The sequence below is a fragment of the Battus philenor genome, unplaced genomic scaffold, assembly GCF_028537555.1.
Source record: "Battus philenor isolate CCGP_79_NKW_IND1 unplaced genomic scaffold, ilBatPhil1.0.hap1 SCAF_5, whole genome shotgun sequence".
NCBI lineage: Eukaryota > Metazoa > Arthropoda > Insecta > Lepidoptera > Papilionidae > Battus > Battus philenor.
In genome coordinates this window covers 4,430,721-4,451,758 of record NW_027181715.1, presented here as the reverse complement: position 1 = coordinate 4,451,758, position 21,038 = coordinate 4,430,721, and the positions used below count along the sequence as shown (strand labels likewise).

General features: G+C 36.5%; 1 protein-coding gene across 1 annotated transcript in view; it reads left to right on the top strand.

The window, feature by feature from the left end:
* The window catches only part of HERC2 (E3 ubiquitin-protein ligase HERC2), a 60,632-nt gene that overhangs the window by 15,339 nt on the left and 24,255 nt on the right, over positions 1-21,038 (top strand). Inside the window, exons 24-55 of the mRNA XM_068772639.1 lie at positions 1,271-1,508; positions 2,543-2,713; positions 2,958-3,149; positions 3,808-3,970; positions 4,102-4,220; positions 4,908-5,080; positions 5,166-5,755; positions 5,835-5,959; positions 6,031-6,398; positions 6,560-6,726; positions 7,294-7,433; positions 7,698-7,881; positions 8,439-8,666; positions 9,393-9,511; positions 9,601-9,784; positions 10,527-10,678; positions 11,090-11,183; positions 11,466-11,617; positions 12,117-12,258; positions 13,353-13,478; positions 13,861-14,025; positions 14,343-14,444; positions 14,518-14,619; positions 14,700-14,932; positions 15,651-15,719; positions 16,444-16,615; positions 17,476-17,571; positions 17,652-17,806; positions 18,861-19,082; positions 19,856-19,975; positions 20,052-20,153; positions 20,547-20,702. Coding sequence (XP_068628740.1) covers positions 1,271-1,508; positions 2,543-2,713; positions 2,958-3,149; positions 3,808-3,970; positions 4,102-4,220; positions 4,908-5,080; positions 5,166-5,755; positions 5,835-5,959; positions 6,031-6,398; positions 6,560-6,726; positions 7,294-7,433; positions 7,698-7,881; positions 8,439-8,666; positions 9,393-9,511; positions 9,601-9,784; positions 10,527-10,678; positions 11,090-11,183; positions 11,466-11,617; positions 12,117-12,258; positions 13,353-13,478; positions 13,861-14,025; positions 14,343-14,444; positions 14,518-14,619; positions 14,700-14,932; positions 15,651-15,719; positions 16,444-16,615; positions 17,476-17,571; positions 17,652-17,806; positions 18,861-19,082; positions 19,856-19,975; positions 20,052-20,153; positions 20,547-20,702 — 5,521 coding nt within the window. The remainder of the gene's footprint in view (positions 1-1,270; positions 1,509-2,542; positions 2,714-2,957; positions 3,150-3,807; positions 3,971-4,101; positions 4,221-4,907; positions 5,081-5,165; positions 5,756-5,834; positions 5,960-6,030; positions 6,399-6,559; positions 6,727-7,293; positions 7,434-7,697; positions 7,882-8,438; positions 8,667-9,392; positions 9,512-9,600; positions 9,785-10,526; positions 10,679-11,089; positions 11,184-11,465; positions 11,618-12,116; positions 12,259-13,352; positions 13,479-13,860; positions 14,026-14,342; positions 14,445-14,517; positions 14,620-14,699; positions 14,933-15,650; positions 15,720-16,443; positions 16,616-17,475; positions 17,572-17,651; positions 17,807-18,860; positions 19,083-19,855; positions 19,976-20,051; positions 20,154-20,546; positions 20,703-21,038) is intronic.

Below are 21,038 nucleotides of genomic sequence, written 5' to 3'. Positions count from 1 at the left end.
TTATGATAGACTTCGATTGGCTTTTCACGATGAAGCCCCATCTCGTGCCACAGTTTACAACTGGTTTAATGAATTCAAACGTGGTCGAACTAATCTCACCGATGATTTGCGTGAGGGACGGCCTTCTACAGCGTCGACTGAAGACAATATCAGTGTTGTGCGGCGTATGATAGAGACTGACAAAAGAGTGACCTATCAGCAGATTCGGACAAGTCTAGGCATAGGTATGAGTCAAGTGCACAAAATCCTCCATGAACATTTAGCGGTCAGGAAGCTTTGTGCCCGCTGGATACCGCATAATTTGACCGAGGCTCAAAAACTCCGCCGTGTTGATTGATGCCGAGAAATGATCCAAAAATTTAACGGAGGTAACTCAAATGCTGTGTTCGACATACTAACGGGTGACGAAAGCTGGATTTACTGTTATGATCCGGAAACCAAAAGACAGTCTGCTCAGTGGGTGTTTCCTTCAAGAGTTGCCAACTAAAGTGAAGAGAGGTCGAAGTGTTGGAAAAAAGATGGTGGCCTCGTTCTTCGGAAAGACAGGTCATTACGCGACAGTTGTCGTAGAGGATCAGAAAACGGTTAATGCAGAGTGGTACACTAACAACTGTTTGCCACTTGTCTTGGAAAAAGTTCGAGAGAAACGACCTCGCAGCAGGATCCTCCTTCATCACGACAATGCCTCGTCGCACACCGCCAGGCAAACGATCGACTATTTGGCGACCTCAGACGTGGAATTACTGGGTCAATGAACAAAAAAAAACTCAATGGTTCCATCGAATGCAGCGATGTATTGATGTAAATGGACGCTATTTTGAAAAGTTATAATAAAACTAATAACTTGCTAGAATGCTTAGTTTTTGATTTTCTAAGAACTTTCAGTTTGACCCTCGTATATAATCATGTTGTTACTGCACTTACTTGTTCCACGTTCCTGTTAATGTGTGTAAGTTAAGACTAATAACATTTAAGACAGGTATTATAGAGCTGCAACAACCCCTGTACCGCGCTTTAGATATGCGGGCGGCGTGACGGGTGAGTGTTGGCTGTTCCGTTTCAACAATCCGCCGTTAACGCTCGTTCAAAAAGCACTCGTGCTTTTTTTTTCTTTGACCCCACCTCGCCGCCATCTCCTAAGACGCGGTACAGCGGTCTCAGTAACACTGCAGTCTTTAATCTTTTACAAAATATAATTTCTTTGAAAATGGACTTTGTCATCTTCATACGGGCTCTACTTTGATTGTTAATATTTGGCCTTATTCCTTAGATGCGATATTCAAAACCACATTAAAGAAGGTGGATCATGGATCGTGGTGGGTGGACACGTGTTTGATGTACAGAATTTTGATTGTGAGAACGTCAGCACTGTACGGCTGGTGCAAAAGCTTCGTGGCTGTGACGCTACAGCGGCATTGAGCGAGGAGCCGCACGCCGCTTTTCTATCGGGCATTACGGAAAAGTGCGTTGGACTGTATGCCGAACAAATTTATAGCCATCGCTGTAAAGTAAGTTTTAACTTGATATATTTTTTTTACCAGGCTTTGACTGCTACCCATATGGCTTTTAATTACGCGGATTACAGTGAACAGGACGCAGAGAGCGCTTAGCCTAAAACATCTGTTTAGGAGCCCAGGGCTCAGATTCACTGGTTAGGTTGATATGTTGAATGACAATTTAAGTGTTATAATATAAGACAGTATAACGTATAAAGAATCATTGACAAAATACAGGGTAATTACATTAAAGTCTGAACGCTCACTGCTCCCAACTATGACTTGATGTGAGTTAATACACAATAAGATTAATTGTTTAAAAATGATTAATAATATATTCTAAGTTGTGCCTGGGGTTATTATTAGAGCAAATGCGGGTGAACATGCGCCCTTGCATAGCCTTGTTAAAAAAATTATAAATATAAAATAAACATATATGCATTGGAAATCAATTTCAATTTTCCCAACTGTTACCACCATGTTACACTTTCTGCATCTGCCCCTTGAAATATTATATTACAAAACGTCGACCTCTTCCCGAGAAAACTAAAATAACTTCATCAAAACTTAAATAGATTAATTGATGTCTAAAATAAAAAAACACATAAATTATTCCTTATTTCTCAGATATCCAAGGGTTTCTAAAATACTTTGAGATACCGATAATCGTCATTGAAGTATCTTGACGGTGACTGTCATTTTTTCTTAGGGACTCCCCCCCTCCTCTCAAACTGGATGACAATAAGCGACCCCCAGTTTTACTTCTTTCAATGTGAATGTATTTTATGAATGGCCTTTTTAAGAAAAAAATATAAACGTTTTAATGATGCACCAAATCATGTAATGTATAAGTTTTATTATTCGATATCATTATTACTTATTGATTTTAGATATTACGACTCCGGTTAGTTACACAATATAAGTAATTTTTCAAAATTTTGTGGAGTGTACAATGTATAATCTTTACATAATTCTAATTGTAACCTGTTTGTCTTTCAACTAAATCAAAAGTAAGTTAGTAAAATAACGAATTAATTTTTACACAGGAAAGCAATGCAAGCTTGCGTGCGTTGCATGTGTTGACATCATGCGCCGTTCACCTGGCACTGGGACTAACACAATGTGGAGTTCGACTGGCGCGATCATTACCCGTGCAACAAACTGAGAGGGACACTGCAACATATGCTGCTGCGGTTTTCCTTAGAGGCGGTTTGCAAGTAAATTTACTGTTGCATTTATTTTTCTACTAACATTTTCTTACGGTATTACGTAAACAAATATAATGCATAGTGTAATACACATATTGCGTTTCATGTATTTGAAGTTGTGCTGCAAAATGATTTAAACACTGTGCAGCTCCGTCGAAATTGAGTCTTCAGAACTCTTGTTTCCGCGGATTCAATTTTAAAAATTTACGCTGGGGTTATGTTCATGTGTTAGTGAGAGTATTCCAATACGCAGATGTCGCAAATACCAAATCCGTTTGAAGAAGAAAAGGCGGAAGCTCGTAGTGGGTCGTCCACGGGCGGTAACAGCCCGGCGGGGGACGCGCCCGTGCCTCGTACGTCGCGCCCCACGCCGCGTCTCAACGTGACGCCAGCACCTGCACGGGCTGAAGCATTACTATACGCTCTTGCCGAACCCAAATTACATGTGAGTACAAGAACGTCATCATTATTATATCAGCCGTAAAACGTCTACTGCTGAACGCATTGAAGCCGACACGATTGTAAGCGGCGAACATCTGACGTCTTCCATTGACCTTAATAGGGTCGTATTTCCACCTTATAGTAAGACGTACTACACTTTGCTTGAAGGTCGGTGGTTTTCGCTTCAGAATCTTGGCGCAACCTAGGCCCCTAGACAAAATGCATGAGATCTTAACTGTAAAAGCATATTTGAATATAATCTTGCCATGAGAGATATATTAGTTTTTTATAACGACTCTTTAGATTTATGCGAATATTACTCACGGAATAAAACAAATTTTTAACGAATTGTATCGCCAAACATTTTAATTTTAATGTTCATTACGTATTTACAACTTTGAAGATACCTCCGAATAACTATAATCTTCCAGACATGACATGACAGGATGTTGAAAAGCACTCGAACGGAAACATTAAAATAAAATGCGATAAAATCCGTAACAAAATTATTTTTATTTCATGTTTGCTTTAGGAATGTTTGGCACCTACTATGACACAACACATTTTTGTATGACATTATTAATGTTGTTATTTTTATAATCATAGCTTTTTAATATAAAGTATTTGCATTGAATATTTGATTACATTTAAATTTATTATAGGACCCACTAGCTCTGCACTTATGGTGGGCATGCGAGCGACGTGAAGGTTGCGCTCCACATTTTCCCCCGGAACATCCTCTCGAAGAGTTAAGGCGTGCTCTGTTGGCTGCACTGCTCTTTCATGCAGGATTGAAGGAACATGCCCTCGCAACCGCAACAGCAGGTAAATGTCCAGCTTGTCCACTCCTGCAATATAACACCAAGATTACAGAGGCGACACTGTCATAAATAAAAATCTACTATCACAATTTTATTTAAATTCTTAAGAATATTAATGTAACACTTCCTTTGTAGAAATGGAAAAAGGCGAAGTGAAATTATCTCCAGCAATGTCGGAAATTGTGAAAGCCGTCCAACAAAGCAAGTGGACACTTATGCGAACAAGACAACAATTGTCAAGAGGATATAAAGAAGTAAGATGAAATTTGTAACGCAACCTAAGATTGTATTTAAACTTATATAACAAAAGGTATTGCTTTTGAATTGAAAGCAATCAAACTAATGAACTTGTTAAATCATGAGTTGAAATTCTTAGCTATCAAATCGCTAGTGATATGTTTCATTTATATGTATAAGAGACTCCCTCCATGTACTAACTTTAAGACCATAAGGCTTAGAATGTTAAAATTTTCTAATGTTAGGAATATTTCTTTCGTCGAGGAGAAGTCAGCTCAGAAAAAATAAACAAAATTCCACCCGCGAGGAGATTTGATGAACAGCGGTAGCCCAAAGTAAAGGACTGAGATTTGTAATCGTAGGTTTCGGGTTCGATTCCCGGGATACAATTTTATATAATTCACATTTTTCGCATTAATTACATAGGATTGCCACTGCTCACAAACAAGTTTTTAGAGGATAAGCAGTAGCATCCTCTGCGTACCGTAATACCACATTGCGATAGCCAATCCGCTTGTTAAAAGTGGCGGTTATGGTATATCCCCTTTAGATATCTTTGAACAATGCCTACGCGTTGTAGCGACGAATTGGGAAGTAGATGGCTTTCAATAAGTTCTCAAACTGGGCCAGGTGACAGCTATTATGATCTTATAAAATGACAGTACTTTTTTAAGTGTGTATTTCTATAATTTATCGTTATTTAGGTATGTGCTGCTCCATTAGAAAGGGCCAGATTTCTTTTGCATGAAGTGCGTGCTGCCATATCCCCGGCGGTAACGGCTCTCCGTAAAAGACCGCCTTCTCACCGTCCGCCTACTTCGAAGAGAATTTTTCAAAAAGTTATGCAAATGGCCAAATCACCTAACTTTAGCAAATGGTAATTCAATATAAACTTATTAAAACATTAAGTTTTTGTTTTTGAATGTTTGTATTTTTTTTTTCAAATTATCTTTTTTGTACAGTTTCGAAACTACAAAAGACTTAAGAAACAGGCAGAATAGTTTAAGTAAGAGTATGTTAAAAGCAACAGGTAGCTTACTACAAGGAGATGCGCTTGTCATAAAGTCGACTATTGGGAATACATCTAAGAAGGCTGTCGATGATATTCATATCAAAGTATTCGAATCAAAGACTGCCTCTAATGCAGAGGGCGTAAGTGATTTGGCATTAAAAGATGCTGTTAATCAACAAACAAAAAGTAAACTCAAATTAAAAGATAAAACGCTTGAAAAAGACTTCAAAAATGCATCAAATTTTGATGACATGCGAAACGAAACACGTCATGATATAAAGCTGCCCGAAAAAGATGACATTTTAGACAAGGACTACGATGATAAAACACCAACAAACGAAATATCGATTAGCTCTATAAATGACATTACTGATAATTCAATTTTAAAAGAATCGATTGAAAGTGAAAAACAAGTTATGTTACTGGCCGATGACTTAAAAAATGATTTGATTACTGCCGATGAAGAAAAAGATGATGATAATTCAGAGCGAAATAAGTTTGTTAATGCTTGGGTAGCTAGGCTTGCGTGTGAAGAAAAAGGTAATTGTTATAAAAAATAGAGTCAATTTTGAAAAACATTTGCTTTTCATGATAATCAATATTAATATTATTTTTTAAGATCTTTATTGGATGCTTGAAGAAGTAACATCGGAACAACAAAGTTTAACAACAGCTATAATTGATTTTGTAATGACTGAAGAGTCTTGCGACATTGATATCTTAAGAAGAGCTTTATATTGCCAGGTAATAAAATATTATTTTTTTGACAAAGATAAAAAAAAATATCGGTATGTTTAATTTAATATTATTTTTAGATACAACGAGCAGAAATAAGGAAGACCGGATATAAAATTATCAACAAAATTCTTCATTCATCTCAAACAATGTCGGAATGCGTCAAATACGCAGCGCTTTCGGGATTAATGGGTGCCTCAATGGCCGATTCAGTACCGCATACACCGTTAAAACCCACCATACCTTTAACCTTGCCATTAAAAGGAATTGAATCTGTGATACCATACACAAAGTATATGGTTCTACAAGAACGGTCGAAGTTAATGGACTTTGTACTCGTTGAATTAAGGGCAAAAGTCCTGGAAGCAGAGCAACACCAACCATTGCCTTTGAAAATGAGCGCTAATTATGGAGCTCATGCGTTATTGAGTAAACCATCAAGAGCAAGGTAATATATACATATTTATACACACAAACACACATATACCTATATATTATAACACACATACACTTATACATATCTATTTATATATATATACACACCTACATACACATATATAAAATGAATTGCTATTTAAAATAACACTTAATTTTGTTTCTTTCCTTTAGATTTCTTATATCACTCCTGGCATTAATGATAGAGGGATGCTATGGCCCGGAATTAGAGCAATTAATCAACGGAGGCGCTTTGAGCTCATGTTTGACCTTATTGAAACAGATTGGAGGGGATACTACGCAATATACTTCTATAATTTGCCAAGGAATGAAATCAAAGTGTAAGTGTATTTGTATATTCATTTTATTCTTTTAATAGCTATCCGGACTTCTTACTGGAAAAAGTTATATTAAAACAAAACGTGTACCATAGTGATATCATTATTTATTGAGCTGATTTATAAAAAAACTAAATAACTTAAATAAAAAACTGTAGTAGAATAAAAATTAACGAGTTTTCTATTTCGGATACTGCAAAATATTTGGATTGTTTGATTGCGTCATAAAACGTTTTTTTTTTTCGGTTTTGTTTTAATTTACTCTATAGTTTGTATGAAATAAGAGTCTTCATTATCATCATTATTTATGCCCTGGGACTGCAATGCTTGATATAGACTTACCCCATAGAAATTCTTAAATACTTTTAAAATATTCCTCGTAATTTTTTTATATGGAAACCTTATACATGCCAGTAAGAAAATATGAATAAAAATTAAACGAATAGGTAACACCGTTCTAATCTTAGGTTTGGTACCAGATTTACCTATTTATTATTACTTATGTAGATTATTATTAATGTTTGTCATTTTTAATATACACAATGTAATGATTTCTTGTGTCCTTTATAGCTGATTGTTTAGTTATATATGAAGATGAAAGATTAGGCGCTCGCGCAAGAGGAGCTTCGTTATCAGGACCTGAATTAGCTTCTCTTATGAAAATTGGCACTCGTGTTGTACGCGGTAAAGATTGGAAATGGGGTGATCAGGTAATATTCAATCACTTTAATTACTAACGTATGTAAGTTTTTTTTGTACAGTTGTTACTATTAAGACAATTAAGACCATCATCATTATAGATGTACTCTTTTCTCCATACATTTGGTATAAGAACGGTTGGAAGCTGACGGTATCTAGTGTCTTCCAATAAATTTCTCGGTCATCAGTCTATCTTATGGGTAGATGTCCTACCCTAAGCTTGCCAGTCCATGATCTCTGCTCCAGAACCTTAACTTTATAGTTACTTTTTTCAGGATGGAGTACCTGGTGGTGAAGGTCGGGTGATCGGAGAGTTAGGTGAAGATGGTTGGGTCCGAGTTGCGTGGGACGCGGGTGGCACAAACTCCTATCGTATGGGTAAAGAAGGAAAATATGACCTCAAATTAGCCCGATCGCCTTCACCTCCGCCATCTGTCGATGAAACAGTCAATGGCACCGGTAAATATTAACTTGTAGTGCAGCACTAATAAATAACTGACGATCGTGTGATATCTGATCTGATCACCGTTTGCGACTCCGGATTGATATCCGCTTTGCAATTCACGGGAAACTTCCAAGTTATTGTGATCCTTACGTGCAATTTAGTCAAAATACACAGGATGATTAGTTATAGTTGTAAAAGGTTTTTAGGGGTAAATCCTATCCAGAAATCAATCTTTTCAAAAATAATAAATAACGTAATGGTAATATAGTAGGAAAAGGTGTTTTCAAACTTACTAATTCCCCGTGCAGACTTTGTATAGCAATAAGTTATTTGCCTGTCGCGTTCCAATAGAAATAATCAATTAATGTAATATGTTGTAGAGTGACCACTTACACAGGATGATTGGATATACGTTTGAAAGCATTAAAGCTTTTTTTGACTATTGAGCTATGCATTTAACCCTTAAAATGTGTTAAGTCTATGTTTTCCTACAATATGTCTTTAATCAGTTGAGTATTTGCTGTTCAAGCCATGGCAAATATGCCTTCTGATCTCTTGATATTTATTTTAGTTGAGAGCAATGTCGAGTGGTGGCCGGTGAACGAAGTGCGTGCTGCGTGTACGTGCGCGTTGCGTGCGGCTTGCGCGAGCGCTGGCGACGTGTACGGTGCGGGGGCCGCGGTGAGGCGTAACGTCGCCGCTCTGCAGCGACGTCTTCTCGCTCTGGCACGTGCGAACCACACGCCACCGCCTACCGCCTTCGCTGCCTACTCACATACGGCTTTAGCCCTTCTCAGAGGTAATGTATATGCCAGGAAGATATGAGTATGTACCTACCCTAGTGGGTAGGTCTAGGTAAATCGATGACAATATCGAGGTCGCGGAATGTCGCAAAACCAGTCGTCGCGGCGGTCCTCGGGTAGGCTTATACCTTTCAAGGGCTTCTATTGGCTAATATCATGATTTTTTTTTAAAAACATCTCTTGTATACTATAGCTAATATTTCACTTCGATTGGTACAAAGCTAGTAGCAGTACAACATTTTAAAGTATATAGAGATTATATTACGAGTCGTTTCTTTTATATAATATTAAAAGAAACAACTCGTTTCCAGTACTAAAATAGTGTCAAAATACACTATTTTCAATACAGGAAGCGTAATCAATGTTTTCGTGTTTATATTGTTTTAATTTTGTCGCACCCTTCCGCATTTCGGATTGAAGTCGTCGTTGATTGGGGTAATCGTTATTACACACAATTTCATTTCATCATCATTTAAGCCGTAAGACATCCTCTGCTGGACATAGTCCTTTCCCATAGATTTTCCTCAAGGTGGACAGACAGACGACCATATCAAGGTCGTCTTCCCACCTTTTGGATGAATATCTTAGGCTACGCTACCCAATAAATACCATTTACTTGTTTTCAAATATATTTAATTTCCCGTTTCGATACTCTAAAACATTAATTGTAATATTGACATTAATAATGTATTTAACTGAATAACGTAAATATTGCTTTTCAGCAAGCGCCCAAAGTCCCGAAATGAGAATATCGTTGTGCACAGATTCGTGGTTTGAACTATGTTTCAGTATAATTTCGGCTACAGATAAACCTATATCACAGGATTTAGTGTATTTACAGGTTAGTATTTTTATTTATTTAGGTACAATAATTTATTTGAAAAAGTGTAGTGTATAAATGTAACCATTAAACAATTGTTCATTTTTTAGATTCAGTCCGTTTGGTTCTTGAGGCGTGTATTAGTAGAACATAACGGTGCGCCTGAGTGGCGAAAGACAGTAACAGCGCAATTGTTAGCGTTAGTGGGCCGTTTGTGGCTCGAGACACACGTGGCCGATCCAGCACTCAGACCGAATTACTTGATGTTTGTTACCGGAGATGAAGAAGAGCTAGGTAAGAGTACAACTAACAATTAAAATTACATACTTTGCGACTTCGGCAAAATATAGCTCTTAGAAGTTATAGATTATTTCAATGTCATTGGCTATTTTTAATTGTTTTAAATCTCTCAGTACAGTATGTTTAGTTTAATACCTAATAAGTTCGTCAATGTTGTACGGCTCTAAGAGCTTATGTATATCACAATCCGACCGAAACTGCTAATTCGCACGTTAGGTACTGGACTACGTCTGTCCAGCTTTTTGTTTTATTTTTAAGTTCACGAGCTTTCCATGCAAACTTAGTTCCGATGAAAAAGGTTGTTTAAGCCCCGGGCTAACAGCATCAAGATCAACCTAGGAAACGTACGCTAGGTACCTACCTAAAACATTATGTATTTGAGGCGGGGTACGTTTCTGGTCGGATATACTAAAAAAATATTATTTTGTAAATAGAGATCATAGATCCGGTTCCATATTTTCAAGCTATTTTTGTTTTAAAAAATTATGGGGACAACTTTAATAAGTTACTAATCTAAAAGTTATCACAGAGATCTAATTTAAGAGCCCATACTTCGATTGTCCCTCTAACTACACTATCGAATCTGAACAAGACAATTTTATAGTTGTTCGTGAAGTTCAAACATTCATATCCTAGCATTTTTGCAATACAAAAGTACGTAGCCAACGATTTAAGCATAGGTAAACGAGCACTGGAATATAAAACATCATTTATGATTCATTTGTGCACTTTTTAGATAACAGATGGCGCGCACCTGCAACGGCCAGTTACACAGGTACTACGTGCGCGGCCGTTGTCAACTTAGTGCGCCTATTACACGCTGCACCTCAGTGGCACACGCCCATTAGTGCTTTGTTACTCGAGAAGTTGCAATTGGCTGCGCAAATGGTAATCTTTTTTTTTTAAGTATAGTAAAGTAAGTATTAAGCCAATAACCGTTCTCACGTGGTCTATCGATTCAGTCTTCATTGGCAAACTGACAGACGCTCGGGATTTCTCTACGAAATCGGATCAGGTACGAACAGATCCGAAGATGAACGAAAGAAACCGACATGGTCCAGCGGATTGTCAAGTAGATATTGCATATATCGCAGGCCTCATAGCGTTCTGAATAATGGTCTGCTGTAATCGCAGCATTGGAAATCTTCACTTCCAACCGGGCCCGATTGAAAATTTATCAAGGAAGCCTATGCCCATCAGTAGACGTCCTAGGGCTTAAATAATGATGATAATTATAAACCGTCTTGTATACATGAATTTTAAAATGAAAATTATTTCAGATCAATGTATTTATTTCAGATCACAAGCGATTGGCACTGGTGGCCACATGCTAGTCAAGATAGTAATCAAACACTGAAGCCATCTCCAGTTTCTTTAAACACTTGCCTTATAGGTAATTAGCGATAATTATATATTTCTTTCTTTAAGTATAATGGTTGTAAAATGTTGCCAACTTGGCCGTTGACAGTTTGAAAGAAATTATGGATAAATTTACGTTTATTTATCTTGTGATTCTGCTAGCTCAATATTACAAAAATACGTATAAGTTTATTCCAATATAATAAATTCACTTACGGTACAGAAGTTAAAGTCTTGGTGGTTATATTAGATTTCTCAATCTCTTTCCCGTGAGTGGAAGTTAAAGGTTATTATTGCATAAATAATATTTTTGCAGCTGGAGCGTTAGGCGTGGTTGGCGGAGTGGAATGGCGCATAAGACTCGGCCAGAAAATAAGCGCTGGCTCACCACCGAGAAATGCTATTGTAACACAATTATCACCTAGAGCAAAGATCACTTTAGTGCATGATGACAATGGCGTCAGTAAGGTAATTTTTAATACTTCGAAATATATTCACTTCCAAAAACCATGAAAAAAATATGAATACTGCCTAATTTTCAATTCCTTCCTTACGTTAAAGGGCGAGGAATAATTGTCCTAATAAATAATATGACTCTCAATAGCATACTTTTATTTATTATGATTCAATGTATTATAATTGTTGCATAAATACATTAAGAATTCGTTCAAATTTTTAGTCTTGGCACTTATTTAAAAAAAAATTGCTTCCACTACTAGAGCACCAGACTGCCTTAAATACCGCGTGTCATTGTTCGCCATCTTGATAAATTTCAATTATTAATTTAATTTCAGTCATATTTTCTCGTTGTACCTACAAAAGCATTGTAATGCTGGAATATGAATTAAAATTATTTATTTTGTTATAAGTAAAATACCAATCACTATTATTTTTTTAACCTAATGTCTTTATGAATATATTATTATGTCATATTTAATAAATAATTTTAACTTGTATTTTTGCACAGGTTGATCTGAGCAGCATAACGAGCGCTGAATGCGAACGTCTCCCGCAAGCGCTAGGGGGCGGTGAAAGCGCGCTCCGCGTGTGCGCCGCATTACTCGGGGCCACGCCCAACGCCTCGCCTGTACATCCGCATCACTTGCCTGGTATTAACATCCATTTTTTTTAAGTTATTATTTTGGGTTAGTAATTAATATATAGCAATATTAATTCGCCTTATCTATATCGGCTGATAAAATATTTGTTTACTAAGAACACTGTATAACTTGATAGAATATAGCATATCTGGATAATGGTGTGTTCTTCACTAGACTATTTTCAATGTTTAACAAATATGTCATTTTATGTTGGTAAAAAAACATACTTAGTCGCACTTTCCTTTGCCTGTTCTTCACAAGTCTGACGTATTACTGAACGGGTCAACTTCATGTCAATAATAAATATTATGCGATGTATATGGAAAAAAATAATAATTTAAATAACAATTATTACATTGGAAAATAGAAAGGGTTTAATACGGGAAGTATATATGGTGGGGATGAAAACGCGCAAAGAACAGAACAGACCCGGGTAAGATGGCATCTAGATCCATAGGAAGACGTCATTAAGGAAATTTCTCTATCTATGACGTATCAAATCAGAACAAACATTTTCATTATTGTATAATGATATAAATGTGAATTGTGATCGTATGTAATTAGATAAAAACACGAAAAAAGGTATTATAGTGCTACTGATCTCTGTGCCATACCTTAGGAAACGAGGTGGGAAAAATAACATGATACGGAGTTGAATCATGGTACGGAGGGCCGATACTCACCCCCATGTACATACCTAAGGCGCGGTACAGCAAATTGGTACTACTATATCAAGAATTTTTGTTTTTTCTAGTTTTGTGTAAATAAAATTGTAAGGTATTAAAGATTATATAGGAAATAACATGCCAGGAGTTCGGACCATGCTGATTTTCACGTGTGAAATAGACGATTTATACCAGGAAAAATAGTAAAATTGGCGTTAAAAGTGTAACTATCGAGTTTTTTGTCAGATTCTTCTTGATAAAATCAACATTTAGAATTTTACTATATTAGGTATAAATACTTATTATAATTTACGTTGTATAAATGTCTTGATCTTTCGAAAGTGCTTATCAAAGAGTAAATATTAAATCCATTGTTATTATGTTATGCAAATAAATAATAATGAATTTTTTACTAACCTTTTAAAACCACTTTTGCAGCTGAAGTAGATGTCTACGGCTTAAGACGACAGCAAATGGAGCTCCTGATGCTATGTGCGGTTAGGGGCTTGCTCACAACGCGTACACGACTGAGAAAAGTTTTGATGCAACCACCAGATAATGCAGGTAGACATAGTGTTCATTGTTTTAATTAAATAAAAATCTACTCGTGCTTAAATTCATACTTATCTGTACTGTCTGTAAATATAATAATAAACAATATAACATAAAATTCGATATATGGATTCAGCCGAGGATTTTCACTAATGTTGTCTCGTTAAGGTTGGTTTTCACTGAGCGCTAGTTTTTTATATTATTTAAAAAGAAATATAGACAAAAATAGTGGTAGATTGAGATCGATTTCTCCTGAGACACTTGTGAATTGATTGAACTCGTGCGTTAATGTGACTGTTTATCTAGGTTGGTCTGAGATCGGGTGCTGTATGTTAATATATTTTTCTCATCAAATTTTGTAAAATTATGGGATATAAAATTAAATAAATGACAGGTACAACAGAGAGAAGTGGTACCAACGCTAGTACAGAATGTACATTGCTCCGACGGTTGCTCGCGTTGGCGACGCGCCCGAGTCCATTGGCAGCGTCACACACTCCACGCGAGCTGGCCGCCGCAGCTCTATCCATCGCCCACCAACTAGCCGCACATGTTGCTGGTCAGTATGCTATGCAATATTGAATTGATTGACAATTAATTTTTTTGTTATAATTTAATTTACAACGTTATGGGCATTATTAGAAATGCTGTAACAAAACGCATATATTGCTATCTTACTCTACTTCTCGATTAACATGATAGATATTACAAAAATGGACGTAATTCTGGTAATGTGGAATATAATACTAGTTTATTTTAGTTGTCATTTATATTTAATGACTTATGAATGTTAATAAATTATTTGATTTCAATATATTTAAGTACTATAACGACAAATAAATATTTTCTTAATATGTCTTTTATTTCTAAATGTAGGAGATGAAAAAGAAGTCGATTCCCCGCCAGACTTGCCGATTATTGATAAGAGTAATGTGATGCAGCTATCCATGGGTCCATCTACAAGTACAGCATCTTTGTGTAAGTTTAACTATATTCAAGTTGCTTTATGATATATTCAGTGTATTACTAATTTAAAATTTATTATGTATAGCAAGAAAAGATCTTAATACATGGGCAAACTCTTCTCAAGTTCAACAAGTTATGGAAATGGGTTTCTCTCGGCATGCGGTGTATGGGGCCATACAAACTTTAGGTATGTGTTGTTTTATATTCTAAGAGGTTTTTTTTTTTAAATTTTTACGTTAAATATTTCGATTTTTTTTTTAATTTAAGGTGGCAACGGCTTACCGTCAGTAGAAGCACTTGTTGCTTATTTATTGGAGCAACAACAAAATTGTTTAGATGAATCGTTTTATGAAGTGAAACCACACACGTCGAAGCAAGACAAACGACCGGCTCCATATCGATGGCGCAGCTGTTTTTCTTCAGAGGAGGAATATGCTCAATATCTTTCGGATATTATTACACCCGGCATGACGGTGCGGTGTTGTAAAGCATATGAAAGTGTAAGTAAGAAATAATAATAAAATCTGTCATGACTACATTTTACGGAATTCCGTGTACATTCGTCTATTACACCCTGTATATACGTGGCGCGATGGGATGACTGTCGACTGAGTGATGCTTTATTCTCGCAGAACTATTACAAAAACCGTTACACGGACATCTGTTTTCTCTACGTCTTATGTACAGTACTTCTTTTCGGCACGATTTTTGGGATAATCAACTTGCGAATATCTGGTATACAAAAAATCATTACGTCTACGTGTTATTATTTTAGTGATTTAAGAAGAAACTTCATTTTAATCAAAGTTAAAATTGATAATTTTCTGTCACCCAGAAGAAGGTCTGCTGAACGCGAGCAGCTTCCAACAGGTCTTATTGAAAATCCATGAGGGCAGTTCTACGTCCAGTAAATGACATGCCACTGTTGAAATAATTATAATGAATTATTTTTATTACTGTGGTTTTATTACGCTAAGAATACATTGAATCATTATTGTCCGCTGGTCTTACCACGCCCCCTAAAAAATCTAAAATCATTAAAAGGTCATTGTTTCTCTTGACTTTGTAATAAGAAACTATTTATTTGATTTACAGCATTCTTAACGCGATATGCTATGTCGATCTTTGGGGTAGGCTTATGCCTTGTAGTAATCGTTTATCGGCTGACATAATGCTGATGAATCTTAATGCGAATGAATTATACTTTTTTTTTTTCAGATTACATTAGGTGACGTCGGACAAGTACAGAAGATAGAACGTGATATAAAACAAAATGTATTTTTACACGTAAGAATGAATATTTATTTACTTTTATTATATTTGGCTAACAGACTTAAAAATAAGTAATCGTTGGGCTAATTAGGGTGAACTATCTTCAGCTCATATTTTGCTATTGTGCTACCGAAACCACAGTACCGCGCCTTAGGTATAGGCATCAATACGGGGAGTATCACCCGTTCCATCAGTCTGCCATTAACGATGGCTATTCCATATATCTCCAATCCCTCCGGCTATTATAGTTCCAAGGCCTCACACTCGCAACAATTTGCTAGGCGCGGTATAGCCGTTGCGGTAGCACTATATGTTAGCAATCCTTGAAATTGGAACAGTAAATCGTATCCGCAACTCTAATTTAAAATGTCTTTATTCAAGTAGATATTTACAAAAACTTCAATCCTCAATTATTTTAACATTATAAGTAGTAAGCTACCACCGGCTCAGATCTGCTGAAAATAGCCGAAACCGCCGAATAATAAAAATTGACATTTTCTATGTATGCATTATAATAACAACCGTGTGAATTTAACAACAAATCAAGCTACGCACATTTCGATTTAGGTTTATATGATATATTTTTAATTTTATATTTAAAACTAAGAAAGTGGAACTAGATTCCCCTCCGTTCTTGTCAATATCAATTTGGAAGACTCGTCTTGACTTTAAGTTGTTTATCATATTTTGAATAAAGAATTTTGGTATTTAAATTACTGGTGACGAAATATTCGTATAGGTTGAGTGGCGTGGTCTCGGCCGTGTGTGTGGCGTGAGGGCACTTCACGCAGAAGTCGTGTCCGGTGCTCCGCCATTCATAGTAGGTGACCGCGTTCGTGTCCGCGCCGCCGTCACTCAGCCTCGTTACAAGTGGGGCTGCATCGATCACACCTGCGTCGGTACCGTTACAGGTAAGCTTAGGGTCTGCATATACACCGTGTTTGGTTACAGGCATAAGAGCTGTAAAGGGGTAAAAGTATAGCTGAGAAAAAAGTAGTATTGTATTAAAAGAGTCAAACATAAAAAAGAAAACTGTGATATAAAAAATAGGATAAGTAATAAAATAAAGAATTAAAAAAATGTACCTAGCCACCTAAGAGCAATAGGATGATGGAAGGAAGGCGATGAAAGCAAGAAGGAATAAAAGAACAAAATGACAGATATTGTGAATAAAAAAAGGTAAGATCAAAAGAAATTGAGAAGAATGAAAGTAAGTGAAGAATAAAGATAAAAATTTGAAAAACTTATTTGTAATCATAGACCCTGATCCCAACAAATTAGGGGTACGAGAGGCCTCCAATAGCGGAGACCATAAAAAAAGTATAGCTGATTTGTCACTAAATTTTTTTACACCCTATATCCAATAACTATAAAGTGATTACTTTGAAATCATCAACATCATGTTAGCAGATAGACGCCCACTGCAAGACTTTGTCCTTTCCCAAAGATCGCCATGATGACCGGTTTTGCGCTGCCCGTATTCAGCAACTCCTGACTATGTCGGATCACCCAATAATGGGTTAATGGTCGCCATAAAGTGATCATTCTAAAATGTGTTACATTAATTTTTTTTCTATTGGTATGCGACCGGCCTATGACTTCTGGCAAAGAAATGTTAGCACTAATTTTTAGATGGTGTACCATTAATTAATAGCAAATGCATGTAATAAATAATATAAATAAATAATATATATATATACATCCCTTTAAAGCTTTAACACCTGTAACCATATAGATATTTCTCAATAATTAATTTGCTTATTGTTAACAGGAATTTCTAGCAACGGTCGAGACCTGACTGTCGATTTCCCGCAACAACCTGGTTGGACTGGACAAGTCAGCGAGATGGAACTTGTCACTGATCAATGTATGTTTACTTTTTTAACCAAAAGTACAAAAGCAAAGATTTGTTTACCATATATATATGTAATGTGTTTGTGTGTCAAGCTGAATGGGGTGAGAGCGCTGGTGGTGTCGCAGTCGGTTGGCGCGGCGCTGTTCGTGCCGTTCGTGTTTCGTCGTGTAAGGCACCCGCCGGTGCAAGACGTTTACTTGACGCTCAACCGCACACCTATTGGCAAAGTTCCAGCGGCACTGGCCAGGTATGAGTCCTTAGTTTAGCCGTCGTACAACATTATTGAACGCTCGTGCAACTGACGGTCGTTGGGCCAAAAAGTTCTGCAACCACGAGCTGAAAGATGTCGCGTGGATATAGTCAAGCTTGTGTTAGAAACAGGCAGCGTATGACCGATCTTTGGGGGAGGCCAAAACTTTGCAACAGCCATCTATCACCTAACTTGATGAAGATAATGATATGTATATATGTATGTGTATTGCGAGGGTTTTTCTGTGAAATGAGGTCAAAAAATTCAGGTTATTTTGTTTTTATTTATAATATTGATAAAGAATAAATAAATCACAATAATAATTTTTTAAAAAAAATTAAAAACTTAAAAGAAAAAAATACATTTCAACATATTCATCGATTTGTAGTAAGCACATTTAATGAGCAAAAGGGTCGTTCGAATTGCTTAAATGGCTAATAATAATTACATAAGTTTTGTATTTATCATTTATGTCTAGAATAAGATGTGAATTATTTATCGATTATATTTACACACCCGCTTACTCATTATCTCTACACCTATTCTGGTTTTGGGAGTTCAGTGCTACATAATAAACCGGTGATTGACGGAATCTCGTAAACTTCCCTTTTGAATGTCACTTTCCAGTCAACATAATGAAATGGAATCATCCTGGGTTGATTGACTGATATAAAATGTCTATAAGACATTGTACTAAATCTTAAAATAGGTAATAAATAAAATAGAAGAATACTGTTTTACTATTTAATGGAATCAGGCGTTACCTCGCGGAAGTCCATCCTAAGTAAGAAAAGGACCAATATTTAGCCACTTCCGCACATGCAGTAGTAGTCGTGCAACAAATTGCACCGCCCGCCAGCCCGCTTATAAATGCGTATGCGGCAAACAATGCGAATCCCACAACTGCCACCGTCAAATCACTCAACACGTGTTTCATCCCTCCACGGGGCATCTTCAGGAGTTATGTTACACCGATAAGATACTCTGTGTTTGGCACTAAGTTGGCTAAATATTGGTCCTTTTCTTATTGTTTTACTGTAACTGTCATTAGCACTGGATTCGTGTGGAGATGCGGTCAGGCGTCCGCGTGCGTCGTCTGGGCTTAGGTGTGGCGAGTGGACCACACGCGGCGTCCACGCTGACCGTGCGTGGTGGAGTTAGCTTTGACGACAGCGCACTAGCTCCGCTTGCAGCAGTACCGTGCACGCCGCCGCCGAGGGACCGACCTCTCGCTCATCTCGCTCAGATACAGCTGCTGGCAGACTGCAAGCAGGTGCTTCTAAAACTACTTTCCTGTTTATATCCTATTTTACGAAAATATATATACTCTTCTCAAGAAACATTTATTTCATTAGGAACTTAATAAATCGAACCTTTGGGCGAACAGACCGCCTTTTATCGCGAGTACTCAACGGCTAAATAATTTCACACCAGAAAACATTAACAAGCTTAAGCCTTAAATAATCTGAATAGTGACGAACTTGAATGCAATGAAAAAACAACTTTGTTCTCTTTTATTCATTGCCATTGTTTTTTTTTTATTCAACGATAGCACAGATATGAACAGGGATTGATTCTTGTGCTATCTACTGTAAAAATTATGTTACATAAATGAAAAAAGAATAACCAGATAATAATCTTCCTCGTGTAAATCGTTGAGTACCATAGTAATTAAAGAATATTTCCAGAATTAGTATGAATATGAGTAAGGTATATGCGGAAGTCTCAGCGTAATTAAAGCTTTTCGAAAAAAAAAACATTATACAAGGTCCTTGACACACATTTGAATTCAGTTGAAAATAGTAAACCGTCCATTTCACGATTGATTTAGTCTCCTCTCAACGTTGAGGATGGATAACGCAAGCATTGATGTTTTTGGACACATTCCCATGAGTGTTGAGTAGATAGAAAGCAAACACATTAGGTGTATTTATTTTTGACAATATAAAAAGAGGGAAAGAGAAAATAAATTATACAACAAATTAAAATTTTAAAAATTGTATTTAATGGAATAATAATAATATATACATATACTTTACTTTCCAGTACTATCCCTGCATTGAAATCGGAATAAAGCAAAATCGAAACGTAAATGCAGATTGTCGTGTCCACGGTCTATACATCACCGGGTTTAGACCGAATCCGCTGTACTCAGAAATTTTGTCGGTAAGTGTAAAAACATAAGACATAATTGTATACGCTGTGATTTGAATTCTAATTTTTATTTTATTGTTTTTTACAGAGTATGAACTTCATAGCCGAAGACTGGATGGAGAAAGATAATCCGACTGGTGCTACATCGACCGAGACCAATCCGGCATCGCTACCCAATGATTGTCCTAAGGTACTTATTGTTCAGGCCTCTTTGGTAACTTCACAATCGCTCTTCAAAGTCATGGAGAGGGCTCGGGATTTCTGTACGAGATCGAATCAAGAATGAGGTTCGTGGAGAAATGAAAATAATCAACATAGTCCGGCAGATATGAAAGTTTACGTGACAATAGGCGGACCATTTAGCGAGCTGAACTAGCAGCTGGAGCCTTAAGATTTCGGATTGGTGACCACAGACTGCAAAGCTCAGCGCTGTAACGGACGGCTGCATTCCAGCCCGCCCTGTTAGAAATCTGTGGAGTTGATCAATGTCCACCAGTGGACGGCTGAAACTATGACTTGTCCATTATAATAATGTAAATTTTAATTTTTTAATGTTATAACATTATATACGTTTTATCTACAGGTGTATGTCTGGGGACTGAATGATAAAGACCAGCTAGGCGGTGTTAAAGGATCTAAAGTGAAAGTGCCAGTGTTTTCGCCTGCGTTGAGTGCGCTGCGTCCCGTTCATATCGCCGGTGGATCAAAAACACTTTTTATAGTATCACACGATGGCAAAGTAAGTTATCTTTTAATTGTTTATGTCATAAACCTTAAAAATATGTTTGAAACATTGAAACAAACGTTTATTCTTTCGAATTGACTTTCCTAAGAAGCATCTTAGAAAAGTCGATTAATTGATATGATAAAATAATTGACACAAAAAGAAGAACCTGTCAAGAAACTCAATGGTTACTTGTAAATAAAAATTGTACAATTTTTATAAATCGTCTATTTGTCACGTGAAAATCAGCACTACACTAATTAGAGATGTTTATCTCCTGTGTAATCTTTAATTTATGAAAAAAGTTATAATTAACTCAAATAAATTTATACAAACTCATTCAAAAAAAGA